Below are 17,666 nucleotides of genomic sequence, written 5' to 3'. Positions count from 1 at the left end.
CTGCCTCCGGCGCCGGCCCCGGCCACGGGCCCTGAGAATAAGAAACCTCAGGTACTGGCGTCTGCTGTGCTCGTGGTTTTGCATGGCGCATGCTGCATGCTTACACCGAGCCTGGGAAGGAAATGCAGTTTTCCAGGGGAGATCAGCCCTGGGGAGTGAGTTCGGCTCCTGGGGGACGGAGGGAAGGGGGCGCATGGAGAGGCGGAGAAGTCTTGTTTCCATGAACCTTGGCCTCCTTCCTCCCAGGCTGCCCCCTTCCATGGAGGGCTCCCAGGGCTGATTCGGAAGTACAGTGCGCTTCTGATCTCTTCACCGCAGGGACTCCGTCACTGTGGATAGGACGAGGGGGAAAGGGAACTACAGGCACAGATGTAGACCCAGATGCGGCCAGGCCAGTTTGAAAAACTCGCATTTCCCTCGCCCGCATTCATTGATAATGATCTACCTCCTCTCCTTCCAACAGGTTGAATTCTTTATTAGTCTGCACTCTGAAATCGAGATGGATGCGGACTGAGCTGTGTACATGTAGGGCAGAAGAGACTAGACAGTTCCTTGATAGGTGAACGTTCTTTGATTTAACATAGATGCCACGGGCCGGGCATAAAGACATAGAGATGAGGAATAGAGGTGTTGGCTTTTGCAAGCTGCAAAGCCGTCCCTTGAGCCGGATGTGCAGACGGCTTCTGCTCCTGTGAGAGGAGAGCACTGGAGGGAGCGTGGCCACCGCTGGGTCCCAGGGCTGCCAGCCACCTCCACCCTCAGTCCCCGATAGTCGATTGTGTGAATATACTAGAGTAGAAAGGTGTGGATTTAGAAGTAGGTGGGATTTGCAGCTCCTTGGGTTGGAATGATACAGTTGTTGAACTCTGGGGACCAGAGAAGAGAATGTTTGTGTCATCTTCACATGTTGAATGTGTCATTGAAGAAGTAACTGACACGTGTGGTCTTGATGCTTGAAGCAATTCAAGCGACACCGCGTGTATTAAACACCTACTGTGTGCTGATGCTACACTAGCTATCCTTGGCGTTGATATGATTGTTTTAAACTGTAAATTAGAGCTAATTCTATATCTTGAAAAACACAGGTGATTCAGCAGAAAAATTACACACATGCACACATGCAAACACGTACACATGCATGCGCGCACACACAAGGGGAAGCTATAGAGATGCTGGCCACTGGTGCTTATAAACTAGCGAAAGATCAGGGATAGAAATGTCACATGGTAGAAGCAACAACTCAGCAAGCACAGGGTCTGGGTTCAAACTCTAGTACAACCGAAAAAATAAATAACAAAATGAATAATAAATACAACTGCATAGATAAGCAAATGGTTGTTAATAGATGGAAGGCCATCTCGATAACAAAACCTGCAGCTCCCTTACGTAAGATTATGTACATATACAACGTACACAGTCCTTCCATGTACTTTAAACCATGTCTAACTTACTCAGGATGCCCCCCAAAATGTGAACGACATGTAATCGTTGTTGTTCTGTGTAGTTTAAACAGTAAGGGTAAGGGCTAGGAATGTGGCCTAGTGGTAGAGTGCTCGCCTAGCATGCATGAAGCCCTGGTTCAATTCCTCAGTACCACATACAAAGTAAAGGCTGGAAGTGGTACTATATGGCTCAAGTGGTAGAATACTAGCCTTGAGCAAAAGAAAGCTCAGGGACAGTGCCCAGGTCCTGAGTTCAAGCCCCAGGACTGGCAAAAAACCAAATCAAACCAAAGGCCATAAAAAGTAAGGGTAAGCAAAATGTCTGTACACAGAACTGTCATAGTTTTTTTTTTCCAACTGGTTTTTGATCCATGGCTGTCTGAGCCTAGAACTCATGGAAGGAGGGCTAGCTGTAGCCTAGAACTCATGAGGAGACAACATTATGATTTTGTGATTAAGGTCACGAAGAAGACAGCAGCTGACTGAGTTCAGAACAGCAAGGGTGTTATTCTGCATGTGGCTGGTGCGGGAAGTTATTACCAGTATCGGGTTTGCCAGAGATGTTTGGGGTTTAGCCTGGTGATGAGAAAAGGGGTTGGGATTTCAGAAATAAAAAAAGAAAAAAATGGATGAAATATACAGAAGATGACCCCAGACACTGGAGGTGTGGGAGATTTGCCTTCTGGGAGATGAGTCACGGCAGTGTTAATTGTCGGTATAGATATGAAGCCCCTCCTGTGAGTCAGGCCCTGCTTATGGTTATAGGAAATAGTTATTGAAATCAGTGATAATAGTTGCTTCTTATAGCCATCTGGGAGCTGTAGTGTTGTTATACTCATTTTGTGTCTACCAAGAAACTGAAATACAGTGAATAACTTGTGACTCAGGTGTCTACTGCAAAACTGGCATTGATATTAATTCAAGTCTCCTAAGTCTTGAAACTGTGTTCTTTTCTATACAGCTTATAGCAGTGAAGAAGTGACTCATGTTAAATATCAACTTAGCCTTACTCTTTGGTCTTTTTCTAATTTTTTAATTTTTTTGTCAGTCGCAGGGCCTGAACTCTGGGCCTGGGCGCTGTCCCTCAGCTCTTCAGCTCAAGGCTAGTGCTCTACCATTTGAGCCACAGCCCACTCCCGGCTTTTTTCTGCTTATGTGGTGCTGAGGAATCAAACCCAGGGCCTCATGCATGCAAGGCAAGCACTCTACCACTGAGCCACCTTCCCAGCCCACTTTTTGATTCTTATAATAATATAATAAATCTTATATAATACTGCAGTCATTAAAATGTATTTTCAGAGAGGAGCCTTGCATGTTGAACTTTCCAGTCAGATGATATTGACACGGTTTAACTTTTTGTATAATGTTTAAAAGTATGCCTACTTGGATAAAATGACCTACTCATTAAATTTTCAATATCTTTGTGCTTACTGAATTTACCAATAATCATTTTTTGTAAAGCTTGGTAAAATTATTTATAAGTTTTGTATGCAGAATTATTTTACTCCAGAATCATTGAACTCAAGGCTTTTTGTTCTTGCTTAGCTCCTTTTTTTCCATTTAATTTCTTTATTCTCCAGTTAAGAAAATTCATTCTTATAGAAGTGATTTCTGGAGTTAGTTAAAATAAGCTTGAGTATTGTTCATCTACTGGTAAAAATAGTGATCTATTCCTTTGAGCAAGAAAAATGTTTCTTCTTGTGGATCAAATTCTGCCTGCTACATTCTGTTCTTTCCCACCCTTATTTCCTTGTTTCTTGTCATACTATCTTTCTCAGTTAACATCAGGAAGACAGCCTGCTTTTTTGTATTATAAACTATTATTCTCAGGGATTCTATCTTGAGTATAAAAATCATTAAAATTGATGCTGAGAGAGAGAAATCGCAATTTTCTTTTAGCTGTTTGGCTCTTTTACTTCAATTGGTGAGATTAATTTATAGAATGGGAAGAAGAAATGAACAAAAACTTCATGCTATCAAAGAATTTATGTCTGTGAGTTGTCTCTTGCCTTGCCAATCTAAGAACACCAACACAGCATTTGTGAAGTCAAAGAGCTTCAGGTGTAGACTTGCTGTACTCACTCGCTGGCTGATTCTGAAACACAGATGGTCATTAAGTTAAGACAGAAAAGCTTGAAGGATGTCAGCTCCAAGTCTGGGCTCTGCTCTCCTTTGATACTGAAAGAAAATGGAACAGTAGAATGTGCTGAGCTAGGCTTAGGCATGGGACTATTTGCTGTATCTCTTTCACTGGTGGAAGGTTACGTTCTTAATCTGATTAGTAGTATATAATTGATATGTTAATGTCAGACATCTCTTTGGGATTTGATCTTGTTGACTAACCTCAGCAGAGCCTCTCCTGGACCGAGGCTCTAGGCTGGGGTTGCTCTCTGACCCTGGTCTGTGCTGCCTGACGCACTCACTTCCCCCTCGGAAAACTGTAAAATTCACCATTTACCCTGAGGGTCGTGTTTGGGCTCCTGGTATACTGTGCCTTCACTTATAAGATAGTTTTTTCTCTAGTGAGAGATAGCTTGCTGTTTTATGTCGACGCTGCAGTGGGCATTAGCTCTCGTGCAGTCTTCTGTTTTCTGAAATGGTCCAGCTGTGAAAGCGGCCTGTGGTCTGCCGAGCCCTGGGGCCACTTGGCTACACAGTGCGTTTACAGAGCCGGGGCCTGTGTAGAACAGTGACACTAACTCCGTTCTCGTTGCCTTACGGGCGCGGGTGGCTGGGTTGGGGACAGGGGGAGGGTGCTGCCCCCTGGTGTCGGTAGCTAGCTAGGATTTATGCCTTTGGGAAGGCAAAGTGCCTCTAGCAATGGGACCAGCCCTGAAGCGCAGTGCTTGATCTGAGCACAGCGAACAGACTCGGGCTGGCACGGGCAGCGGGTGGGCACGGAGGCTGTGGCCGTCCCCGGGGACCCCGAGGTCTCTGCAGGCCACTCTGGGGGCTGAGTCTGACGCTGAGGAAGGGTGGACGCCCTTGAGGGAGTTGAGTGGATCCACGACTGGATTCCACGTCCGAGCTGGAGCCCAGCAAGGGTGCGGGTGTAGAGAGGGTCACACAGATGCCATGGGTGCTCGCAGTCATCTGCCAGGGACGACTGGACAGTGGTGACAGCGGCCCTGGCCAGGGCCCGTCAGTGCAGGCAGGGACAGTGACTTTCTTTGTGTTTGTCACAGGCCATGTAACAAAATTTCCCAGTCCTCAGTCGTTCGGTGAATGGAAGGATCAACTGCCGTTTCTGGTCCTGCACGCCTCTCGCTTCTTTTCCCTCTTTCCCTTTCTCGGTATCTTGTTCGTCCCTTCATTCGGTCTCGTGTCTCTCTGGGGACTCCTGACTGCTCTTGTTCTTTCCCTGTGGCCACTTCTGCCCCAGTCCTGGTCAGGGCAGTGTGCCGTCCTCTGTCCTCTCTCAGCGAGGCTCTCGGGCCGGCCTCAGGACCCTGCACTCCGCTGTCCGGGCGCCATCGGCTTCTGAGTCCTGCAGGGGTCTTTGCACTGCCACAGGGCTGCCAGGCAGCCTCACTTCAAGAAGTGACTTTTCAAAGAACTCCCCCCCCCCACCACCACCACAGGTTCAAGATCATGAGCTCAAATACATGTATGCATGTTCGAATGTGAGTGTATTGAGTTGATGGAATGGAGGATCAAGCTTTGTCTGATCAACTGGCATCTGGGGCCTTGCTTGCTGATTTCTTTTCACTATATCTAACACAGTAGGCAGAGAGAAGATGCAAAAAGCCTAAAGCAGGATGTGTTTAGCTTCTAGGGCCTGACACTCAGATTTCTTCAACTTCTTCCTAGAAAACAAAGGCAAGCCTCTTAGATTTGTCACGCCTTTATTGAAGGTTACTTTAATGACATCCACAAACTGCAGGGTTTGATTTTGTTGGACCACCCTATCTTCTTGGTTTGTTTTCCGAGGAGCAGAGACAGCCTGGAGCTCTGGGCCAATTTCCCCATAGCTCTGAGCCAGGAGGAGGCTGCCCGGAGCCAGGGTGCCATCCGAGGTGCCCCGCCTGAGACCCAGAGTATTGCCCATCACCACTGCAGACTTTTGATTCTGCATTTATCCTGATTCTGCAGCATCCTCCCGCTCACTGCTTTCCCTTGGACACGAAACTGGATTATTCTGAGCTCTCCTTAACACTCAGGATAGTGCTTTTTATTTACTTTATTACTACCAGAGAGATGTTCATAAAGTGCAGGGGATTAGGATGAGGTACAGGCAGGAAGGGCATGGACCTGACTCCTGCTCCATTATAGTTACACTGCTAGGATTACTTGTCTTAGGATTGTCGATTACATTGCTGCTTGTTCAAACTCTCTGCTTAGCTAAACACAGCGGTTCATGAATGCAAGGCCAACCTGGCAAGACTTTGTTTCAAAAGTCTTTGTTCAAAAAAACCAAACCCTACTAAGCTTAATAAATGGCTAAATTTTATGTTTTATAATCTTTGGTTTTATGAATGATGCAATAATTTATCAACAATTCAGTTAAATTTGTCTACACTGTAAAAAATAACTCAGTTAAACCTGTTTTTAATTTGGGCACTGTAATTGATATTCCTTTGAGAATCAAGCAGCAAAACCTTTCACTCAGGGGCTGGGAAGGTGGCTCAGTGCTGGAGCGCTTGCCTCGCATGCATGAGGCCCTGGGTTCAATTCCTCAGCACCACACAAGCAGAAAAAGCTGGAAGTGGCGCTGTGGCTCAAATGGTAGAGCACAAGCCTTGAGCTGCAGAGCCAGACTAGTGCTCTTGATAGAGAATGGGGCTCATGAGAAATTTCCACATAACTAGGTGGACAGGGATGTTTTTAAGCGCGGGGCGGGGTAGCATGTGATTGCCTGTCATTTCTAGGCTGATCTTTTGCTGTGACATGCTCCTGCATCTCATTCTAATGAAATGTTAACATGGCGAACTAACGATTTCCCAGAAACAAGTTGTTCAAAGGCAGTCATTCTTTCTTCAGTGAGATGATGCATTGCTGAGCTGAGCAGAACTGTCTGAAGCTGTGTCCTCCTCTTCCCCCATTTCACCTTCACTCTTGCTGGTTGTCCGTTCTAGCCATACAAGACCACGTCGAGCTACAAGGCCTTTGCAGCCATCCCTACAAACACCCTGCTCCTGGAACAGAAGGTCAGTACGGGCTGCCGCACCGAGTGCTTGGAGTGGTGCTGAGGTCCACTTTGTCATGTGTTCTCAGACTTCGGTTGGGAGGATCTGTGTTCTAACATTTCCACGCTGTTGGTAGTTTAGGCTGGTGAGGTGAGAGAGTCTTGGTAGAAGTCTCCAAAGTTGTTCTTGGAGGCTGGATATGAACTAGGTGCTGGTTAGCCTCCAGTGAAGGCAGTGTGGAGAGCTAGCCTCGGGCAAGGACAGATCCTCTACGGAGGAATTTTAGACAGAGGCGCTACTCAAGAGCTTCCACCTCTGTCCGTGTGCGTCCAGAGTCGTGGTGAAACAGGGTGCCGTAGCAGCTCCACCGCGGGGGCCATTGACTGGCTGGCCCTGACGGGTGGAGCAGCCCTCAGCCCCCCCAGCTGAGGGTCCATTCCCGCCAGCCACGGACCCCACCTGTGAGGACAGGAAAGAAGGCCGGGCTCACGCCTGCACACCGAGCCTTACACAGCTCTAGCAATTTTATTTTGCTACTAAAATGCACCGTTAATTATAAAATCGCAGGATGTTACTTCACTCGGTAAATAAATGATCGTTTCTAGCTCAGTAAGCCCCTTACGTAGGCTCAAGTGAAACCCAAATGCAGGGTTCCTGTCGAGTCAAAGTGAAATCAGTCACTCAGGCTGTAAAATTATCCGTGCTCTTTCTATGGTGATTTATTTAGACTATTTATCCCTAGTGCATTTTCCCCTGGGTGGTTTTAGCACCTCCAAGGCTGTTGTGGTCATTTATCAGAATGCAATGCTCTTAGCCGAGGGGTGAAGCTCCCTTCCCGTTCTTTCATTGTGATCTGGGAAACAGAGCGCAGTGACGGTTAGCGGGAAGTGCTGGCTGGTGTAGGTGAGCATTATGTGGACCCCGTTTCTTTAATGCGTGTTCCTGGCAATGATTCCCCGTGACCCGCACGTGATCTGGAATCCACGCTGTGCTTGTTGAAGTGTGCGAGGGGCGGCCCTCTCTCCCTGAGGTCCCTGTAGGAGGGTCCAGCTTCCTTCCTCCACCTTTTATCACTTGCTAAAGGCTGCGCCATGTCAGGAGGTGCGGTAGCATCACGTCTTCCACTGCCTCCGGTCTCCTGTCCTGAGCCATCCGAGTGAGCCACCATGGCCCAGACGCTCTGGTGACATCCGGTGACCAGCTCTGGGATATCTCAGCCACACGAGTCCCGTCACAGCTCCAGGAGAGCCCTCAGCCACCAGACAGCGAGGAGATTCAGCATGCTCTGGCATCCTGCCGTCTACCCCACTGATGCCCCACTGTTAACGCTGCAGCTACAAAAGCAATGCTTAGTGCTTCCTGAAAGTCTTCTCTGTGTGAGAAGACTGGACATTAGCATTTGTTTCAGAATCTGTCTACCAGCTTTTTTATTCCTCCCCCCCCTCCTCCTCCTTCTCCTCCTCCTCCTCCTCTGGTATAAAAAGATTATAATCTATTAGCTCTTACAGATGAAAATTCATTAGTTTAATTTCCAACTTAGTAATCCCACTTCCTAAGGGTGTGTGCTGGAATAGCTAGTCAATCTTGACAGGTTTAAATAGCATAGGCTTGTGCTTCCGATTTTAAATAGGAAAATTACTACATTCATTTTGATACAACTAAAGGTAAATATCATTCTAGCTAAGTTAAAATAATGTTATTTTAAGCAGGATTACATATAATCAGCAGTATAGAAATGGATTATATATGAGCAATAGTATAGGTGAGAGTGTTTTGGCACAGATAATTGTCTCAGGACCATAAATACTTGATTACTAAAAGCCACAAAATATAATATAAAGGTTTTCTTCTTCAGATCCTTTGTGTAATTCTATGTAATTTCCTCTGACTTTCTTTTTTTCAATTTCTTCAACGGAAACTTTGTAAACATTTTAGATGAGCATAAAACCTCATCTAAAGGTTTTCTGAGTTCAGCTTTAGCCACATTTCTTCATTGATGTTGTGTTGCAGATTTCTAAAAATAATCCTATCAATTTAGCCCTTTTTGTCCATCTATTTCTGTGGTAGAACCTATCCCATGCCATTGAAATCAAGGGGTTTATTTCTGGGTGGGGAACTTGGGACTCTAGTCCTCAGAAGCTCATCTATTTGGGGGATAAAGCAACATTGTCACAGGGCTTTACTGAGGCCCATCTGACATTGCACAGAGTGCAGGCAGGTTCATCCTGCAGTCTTGCTGTCAGCTATGGGTACCATTCATACCACAGAATGCCTTGGATATTGAATTCTCATAAGTAATTCAAGTCCCGGCTCTTTCCAGATAGATTGTGGATCGCTGATGGCAAATTTTCTTCTAGAGTATATTGTATGACTAACATGAAGTTGGAATTACTTTTTGAACATTTAACTCTGTGAACACATGCATGTGCATGTACATGTGTGTATCCGTGCGTGCGTGTGTGTGCCAGTCCTGGAGCTTGATTGAACTCGGGTTGAGTGCTGTCCCTGAGCTTTTGTTCTCAAGGCTAGTTAGTGCCCTACCATTTGAGCCACAGTTCCACTTCCAGCTTTTTTTGGTAGTTTATTGGAGGTAAGAGTCTCATGGACTTTGCCTGCTTGGCCTGGCTTTGACCTGTGATCCTCAGATCTCAGCCTCCTGAGTTGCTAGTATCACAGATGTGAGCCACCGGTATCTGGCTATATAGCTATGTTTAAGTGGAAATGCAGGCATCTCTTGCAGTGAGAGGTTAAGCTGCGGTAACATTATTGTCTCGGTAGCAGCCCTAGCCACCCCTGGATGAAACCCATCATTTTCCAAAGCATACATTTTGTTGGCGGGGACATACGGTTTCGGATTCTCTGGTTGTGTAATTTATGGTCGACATCAGAACTTAAGTTTCTAGACCATTCCACAGCTTTATCCTTCCCCACCCCACCCCATGAACATTTATGAGGGAAGCATTTTACGCTTAGGTCTTAGCTAAGGCTTTCTAGGGAGAGATAAATGGACACTATCATATTTTAATGTGGTAGCTGCAGGGTCTTCAGATTAAGCTCCTGCCAATGACGATCTCTTCCCAGACTGACAGGAGGAGGAAATACAAGTGATTATAAACCAATCAGATGTAGTCCTGCTTGCAATTCTCCATGGACTGCTACAGTGCCTTCAACAGCGTACTGGGGCCTGGAGATGAATGGCCCTGGTACAGACGTCAGTGTCAACAATCACTGTGTGATTGTTACCTCTGTCCCAGAAGGTCAAAGCCCTCCCTCTCCCCTCCCTTCCTCTCTCCCCTCCCTGCCCCCCCAGTAATAGAAAAATAGTTAAATGAATTGTTTTTTCTTCATGTATAACTGAAGGAAAGGAAAATTGAAGGAAGGAATATATACATGACATTATATGCATTTTATTATCCCACAACTGATTAATATTATTTCATGAAAAAAATATTTTTTTCCTTGAAGATAATTGAGATTTTTATTCACTTCCTTAGAAGTACTTATAAGAATAAGATCAGGCCTAGGGTTAAATAAAACCTTGTCAATGACTGCTTATTTCTAGTTGCTGTTTTCAAGCAATATTTAATTTATAAGCATATGTGTCTGACAAAATTCTAAAATAGCTTAATGATTCAATTAACCATTAAATGGAAAGTGGGAAGAGTTACTTCTTTTACTTCAGTGCAGAAAGTAGAGGATAGCTGTTTCATTGACCATGGTAAGAACTATGGTAGAAAAGTAGAACAGCAGCGATTAGCTCTAGTTTGTCTGTTTTCAAGTCAATCTATTCTAAACCATTTGTTTAATTTTTTAAAGCAAGAGCTGCTAAGCTATACTCGGATTAAACATGCCCTGGAGTGGAAGTATTTTAAGAACTCCATGTGTCTCAGAAATTTAACAAAGCCTGGTTGCTAATTTAGGGCATACTCTGTACTAGAATGATAGATATCACTTAGTTTAAATGACCACAAGAGGCAACAAGTGGTTATGGAGGGTTCCAGTCTGATAACTGGTTATCCTTGGCCGGGGGGGGGGGGCGAGGGGGAAGGGGGTAGTGGTGGCAGCAGAGCCAATGGCTAGAGGACAGGCGTGTCATGGTGCTGGCTTCTGGATTTTATGGCTTTTACCTTCAGAACAGACCCTTGTTTACTCACTCCGAGGAAGCTCAGCTTGGCAGGACTCCTACTAACGTACTGAGGAGGCATCAGCAAAGCCTGTCAGATCACACAAAACTGTGACCTGACGGGGACAGCCAGGACAAGGGACAGAAGAAACGCAAGTAATGTTGCTCATAAACTCCGTGCAAGTCTCCCGATGAGTACTGAATATTACCTGTGTCCATGAACGCAGCACAACATGAAGAAGCTGGACAGAGATTTCAGCTTCTGCCTACCTTTAGGGAAACAGAGTTGGGGCTAAATTAAATGCATATATATATATATATATATATATATGTATGTATGTATATATAAATTCTTCTTGGGATCATAACACAATCTGGAGTCTTTATGATAGATCATTGCTTTTAATTAATAAAAATTTATAGGCATCCCAAGGGGTCTCAGATCCACTCTAAGGTGCCACAGATGTTGCCATTAGCTGTCTGGGAATTTTGAACTGCCTTGAACAGCCCGAGAACACAAACAGAAGCATGGTTTGCAGTGTAGTAACACGTAGGGGTTGGCAGCAGAAAAATTGAGACTGTACACTAGGACTGAAAACTATGTGGTCATTATATGTGATCCTTATTGAGAGAAACAAATGTTGAAACTAAGAAAACCCACTGGGTCTATTTTAGAGAAGAGTTTAGATACAAATGAGTCAGAGACATTAATGATAGATGAATGGAAATCATCTGATTTAAAAACTAGGAGGGAAAGCTTCAGATAGTTGGCTGGAGCTTCAGAGTCTCATGGGAACATGTAACAATGTACCTGGAGTTTTGGGAAGAGCAGAGAGACAAAATAGTCTGGGGAAGACAGGAGAGAGCAAACAGAATGACAGATTACTCCAGGAGCAAAGGGTTGAGGTTTATCCAGAGTTGGTGAAAGATATAAATGTATGTGGTTTCCGAAAGCTCAGCTCATCCCAGGGAGCCGGATACAAAGGTATCCATGCCTGGGGACAAAACCAGCTGCCCAAAACCTGAGTGGGGAGAGAAGAGTTTGGAAACGGCAGCAGGCAGCCACAGCTGCGTGGAGAGCGGCAGCGTCCACAGACAGCTAATAATTTATCAGGAGTCACTGAGGCCCAAAGACAGGAAACGGATGCTGTGTGTGTGTGGGATGGGGAGAGGAAGAAGGGGAGAGGCAAGTAGAGCGAACAATGCAATCATATCCATTCTGCTGTTGCATTTTTTCATGAGAGTATATATTAGCTGTGCAAGGGAGTTGCATTGGGCCATGCACGCATGCCTCCTGATCAGACTCACCTCCTCTCATCCTCCCTCCCAGATGCCTGCAAGCATTTCCACAAGCCTCAGTGCCCCATTTCATACGCGTGCTAAGCACTTGGCATATGTCCACTCTCATTCACCCTCTCCCTTCAGCACTACCCGCTGGTTCTCACCTGCACCAGAATCACGTCTGCTTTCCTGTCATTATTTCATGTATGAATGTGGTAATTGCACAGGGGGGTTGCTATGTTGGTACTGTGCCCATTCTTGACTAACTTGCACCAGAAGCTTTACATCACTTTTGATGGCACACATTAAGAATTAGTCACAAACTCACATCTGAATTATTGAGGCCAAGTAAATATTGAGTAATGGTGCCTAAGACAATGAGGAATCTGGTGAACCTTTAAACATTACTGTAGTCACAGCAGACAGATTAAAATGTAATTTAATTGCAAAAGAAAGCTCCAAATTTGATTAAATCACAGTGGAATAAAGTGACATAGAAAATGTTGGACAAAAGTAAACCAAAATAGAATCTCCTTCGTGGTATCAGTTGACATCAATTTATATCATTGCATCAGTTTATATTAGAGATGGTTCACAGGGAAACTGGACCAGTGTGGGAAATGCCTTCAGGCAAATGATCTGACAAGTGTGGGAAATGCCTCAAGGCAGAGATCACTCACCAAACGATTCAAGAAACTTGTTTCCCTTGAGATATACAGGACTTTTTAATATCAAGATATATGGGACTTTCTTTAAAATACTTTTCTCCTACCCTGGTGTTTGAGTGGAAGCCTCATATGAGAACTATTTCATTTATCACCAGGCGCTGGATGAACCAATCAGGACCGAGAATGTCTCCAAGGACAGCGTGTTAGGCCTTCCTGTGGAGGTATGATGTCACTTCTTGTGGAGGGATGACTTCACTTCCTGTGGAGGGATGACTTCACTTCCTGTGGAGGGATGACTGCACTTTAGGCCTTCCTGCCTGTGGAGGGATGACTTCCTGTGGAGGGATGACTGTAGCTTAGGCCAGGTGCCTGTGGAGGGATGACTTCCTGTGGAGGGATGACTTCACTTCCTGTGGAGGGGTGACTTCACTTCCTGTGGAGGGATGACCGCACTTTAGGCCTTCCTGCCTGTGGAGGGATGACTTCCTGTGGAGGGATGACTTCCTGTGGAGGGATGACTTCACTTCCTGTGGAGGGGTGACTTCACTTCCTGTGGAGGGGTAACTGCACATTAGGCCAGCTTTCTGTGGAGGGATGACTTCCTGCGGAGGGATGACTTCCTGTGGAGGGGTGACTTCACTTCCTGTGGAGGGGTGACTTCACTTCCTGTGGAGGGGTGACTTCACTTCCTGTGGAGGGCTGACTTCACTTCCTGTGGAGGGGTGACTTCACTTCCTGTGGAGGGGTGACTGCACCTTAGGCCAGCTTTCTGTGGAGGGATGACTTCCTGCGGAGGGATGACTGTAGATGGCTCTGCGTCGGGCCTGCAGGCGGGAAACTCCTTGCTAACCCGCACCTGGTCTCCCCTCTTCCAGTTGTGTTCTCCCGCACAGCTGAGGCAGCAAACGGAAGCAGTCTGTGCTGCCATCGATAAGGTCTTACAGGATTCCTTGTCTATGGTAATGCCGTAGTCTAGAATGGGCCGCCTCAACATTTGCTTCGCTTCTCTTCGTTTCCCTCTGTGTTGCACAATTCCTCACAGGCCTGTCCTTTTCTCTCCTTCCCGCCTTCCCTCCTTTGTTTTCCAGCATTCTCCTGATTCTCCTTCAAAGTCCCTAAAGATAATGTTGGGTTCTGAAACAATCAAAGTATGTATATATTTAATACAATTTATTGAACCATAAGATTTAGTTGATGGTGAATTGAGGTGCTATATAATAGATTGGGGAATGAATTAACTAGTTAGTAATCAGTAAACAGCAGTGTGTTAGTTGAAACTTCGGTTTTAGTGTGCTTACATGTAAGCATATAAGAGGAATGAGTATCCACATGCAGAAACAGTGAGATCTTTTTCTGTAGGTCAAGTTCAAGCTCTTTGGGATGTGAAAACTGGAGGGCAGCTTGGGAAAGGTTAGACTGTGCCAGCACACTAGACTTCATGCTGGATGTTGCTGCTTCATGGCTTTTCATTTGGCACTTGTGACTGATACTGATCTCAAACCATAGCTTTGCAATGAATGTAATTATGGCTTCTTAGAATTACAAAGGTAGAAAACGAACTACACTAACATAGCCCCTGATAGCTTTAATATAGGTGTTACATCTGCGCTACTTCTTTGTTTTACTGGCTGGATTTGTTTTATCCTACTTTGGCTTAGAGAGAGACCCTGGATGGGTTGGATTGTTGGAGTATTACTGAACTCTACACTGTGTTTGTCCATTCTTTCTTACATGCAGTGACTTATTTCACATTTGACCTCTCTCATCTAATACGCTATTGGTCCATCCAAGTTGTTACAATTTGATTTCATGACTGGATAGCATTCTGTTGTGTATGTTTACTACATTTTCTCTGTCAGTCCATTTGTTAAAGGATGTTTAGGTTGGTTCCATATGCTAGCACTCCAAATAATGCAGTAGTAACAGAGACCCAGGATATTTTCAACATTCGTTGAGTAGATAAACAACAAAGGGGTACTGGATCATGCTGCAGTTCTAGTTTTAGTTTTTTGAGGAAGCTCAGTACTTTATTATTTTTTCTACCACAAGTGGGGAGTCTTTGTGTGTGTGTGTGTGTGTGTGTGTGTACTGGGGCTTAAACTCAGGCCCTGGGCATTGTTGCTTACATTCCTCCCCACCCCCAAGACTAGGGTTCTACCACTTGAGCCACAGCTGCACTCCTGGCTTTTTTTGTGTGGTTACTTGGGGTAAGAGTCTCATACACTTTCCTGTCTAGGCTGGTTTGGATATAACTGCAATCTTCAGATCTCAGACTCCTGAAGAGTTAGGATCAGAGGCACCTATTTGTGGAGATTTTGTGATCCATGTTTATGAGAGTATTTTAGTTTTGTCGTGTCATTGAAAGTTAATTCTGAATGTAAATGGTAGAGCTTCTCTTGTCCATATTTTCCTAGGATCTCTTTCTTGAGCAAGATACCTATGCAGCATTTTCTGAACATGTATTTGTTCTTCTGCTGGAATGGTCATTTCCATAGTGGATTTGCAAGTTCCTACAGTTTCAGCTCCATGAGTGGCATTGCCGATGTATTCTGTATGGTGTCTAGCTGTCCCTTTTCATCTTTTCCTGAAAATGTTTCAATCATTTCCCTCTGAGACGTTTACAGAACTAGCTTTGTCCATTTTGATTCTGTATTCCATGTCTCTTATTCTTTGTACTTTTACTTTATCACTTCGAGATGATTATGTGATCTGAAATTTTAGTGTAGGAATTTGTCCTATGACTCTTCTGTTTTCAACCCTGTATAATAATTCTCATAGCTTATTTGGTTTTGATTTTAAGCTCCAGTTGGCTGAGGTATAATATAACCACTATAGAAGTTACCCTCTTTTTCCTTTTTCAGCCCTGTAAAATTTGACAAAAACACATAGCACATGCAAGATGCCAAGTGTCTCCTCCCATGGATAGGTCCCGGGGCCCGGTGGTGACTGGTCCCCTGCCTCTCCCAGCACTGAGAAGCCGTTGACCTTTTTTCTTTTCTGTGTTTTTTTTCCCCCTCCCTTTTCAAGAATAACATAAATAGCCAAGCGTGGTCTCACACACCTACAATCCCAGCAGTCTGGGTGTTGAGCCGTTAGACTTACGAGTTGCAAGCCAGGTTGAGCTCCCCAGGGAGACCCTGTCTCGAACGAGAGTGACAGCTGAATGTTGTAGGCGCAGGTCATGTAGTAGAGAGTCCCGGAGGCCTGTGCTGTGTGGACGTGACAGTCCTGACTGTGACAGTATCCCTGTGCTCGAACCATCGCACATGCACCTACCCCTTACCTCGCATTTGGGCAGGTGGCCTCTCGCTTAGGTCTGCTGCCAGGGTGGATGTTAAGGCTATTTTTACACAAGCCCTAGTGTGGATATCTGATTCCATTTTTCTTGAAGGACAGAATGGCAAGGGTGTGTCCTTTGATTCTGTTTGCCTGTTTTCCACTATTTTCTCGTGGAAGCTCGAGCATTTCTAAGGCATATCGTCTAGCTTCCTGCTCTTAGGTGCCGTGCATGGAGTGGCTGGCCATGCGGCCTTGGCTCAAGGCTTGGACAATTCTGGTGTGGTTCCCGTACTTCTTAAGGGAAGATGCTTCCCAGGACCAACCCGGGGCCCCGCGGCTCGCTGCCCACCGGGGCTGGCCCTGGCCGCCTCCGCCTCCCTTCGCTTCTGCGCCCTGTCTGTCAGCTGCGGATCGGCTCTCGCTGCTGACACTCAGTGGCAGAGTCCGTAGCAAGCCATGCAGTCCAGTCCACGGTCTTCCCCTCCTCAAACCAAAGGGCTTGGGGACAGGATCCGTGAGGATTTCTTTGTTTTTTCCTTCTTTTATCTTGGCAGTTTCTGCTTTGACCCTCTGCCTCCTTCCTTTTCCTCCTCTTCTCTAATCCTGCCAAGTGTTCTGAGAAGGCAGATGATATGTAGAAGAAGGACAGTAGAAGGGTATGTAGAAGAAAGCAGTTGAAACCCAGAGAACAAAGTCAGGAAGCACTGCTGGCCAGTGTTGACTTGAGAAGCAGAGAGTGAAATGGAGGTGCATGTAGGATCCAGGAAGCAGTCTGTGTTTTCCTCTCTTGAAGCTGCTAATGGCGAGGTCAGGTTGCTGCCCTGGCGGGAGGTACGGGTGGTGCAGAGGAATGGGAGATGCTGAGAGAAGTCCTGTAGACTAGGACTCCAGGACGTCTCCGAGTCACATCTTCATAGGCAAACTTTGCCATCAGGACTCAATTTAGAAGTTGGATGGCCACTGAGATGGCGCTGTTCACAGTGACAAAGTGTGAGGATGAAGTTGTTATAGACATAAAGGACGAGACCACCCCTGCACCCGTGTCAAGAAGTAGCACGAGGTGCCCCCTGTGAGCCGGAAAATGGCCACATCGCACACCGAACCTGCCAGGGCCTTGAATCTCTGTCTCCGGGGCTGGGAGAAACATTTCTATTGCTACTAAGCCGCCCTGGGTATGGTGTTTTGTTGAAACAGCCCTGGAGCGGGGAGGGAAGCAGGCCTTCCTCAGCTGTGTAAATCTGTGCTCAAAAATCTCCTTTACTACGTGGACCTTCACGTTTGAAACACAATCCCTGAGCTCTCCCGGACTCGGCAGCCTCTCAGTGCTTGCATAGTGCACGATATTGTTGATGAGCAGAGGAAAAAGACACTGGAAGACTCTGTTGTCTACTGTTGAGCATTGCACTTATGCCCTAGATAATATGCTGACTATTTTAGTGTGTTTTAGACTATAAGCTCCCTGAGTGCAGGATGGCTTTGCTTCTGTGTTTACCGGCTCACCTCAGGGTGGACGTGGGGTCTGTCACACTGAATGTTTGTTGAATGTCTGAATGAAACAAATAGCCGTGCCATCTCAGAAAAGTGGGTTTACCTGGGAAGTGTAACCGGCACCGTTGAATGCTCAAAGCTGAGCACCACCAGGGTTAAAACGAACCAACGTGTGCAGTGGAGAGCTTCTCCAGAGGGGGCGCGCACCAACGTGTGCAGTGGAGAGCTTCTCCAGAGGGGGCGCGCACCAACGTGTGCA

At 45.9% G+C, this 17,666-nt stretch overlaps 1 protein-coding gene across 1 annotated transcript in view; it reads left to right on the top strand.

The window, feature by feature from the left end:
- Mlip (muscular LMNA-interacting protein) overlaps window positions 1-17,666 on the top strand; it is a 61,128-nt gene that overhangs the window by 11,856 nt on the left and 31,606 nt on the right. Inside the window, exons 3-6 of the mRNA XM_013019062.1 lie at window positions 6,518-6,589; window positions 12,796-12,861; window positions 13,516-13,599; window positions 13,729-13,788. Of these exons, the coding sequence (XP_012874516.1) occupies window positions 6,518-6,589; window positions 12,796-12,861; window positions 13,516-13,599; window positions 13,729-13,788 (282 nt within the window). The remainder of the gene's footprint in view (window positions 1-6,517; window positions 6,590-12,795; window positions 12,862-13,515; window positions 13,600-13,728; window positions 13,789-17,666) is intronic.

This window comes from Dipodomys ordii, unplaced genomic scaffold (assembly GCF_000151885.1).
Source record: "Dipodomys ordii isolate 6190 unplaced genomic scaffold, Dord_2.0 Scaffold44, whole genome shotgun sequence".
NCBI lineage: Eukaryota > Metazoa > Chordata > Mammalia > Rodentia > Heteromyidae > Dipodomys > Dipodomys ordii.
Note: the sequence above shows the minus strand (reverse complement) of the source record. Positions and strands in the feature narration are given on the sequence as shown.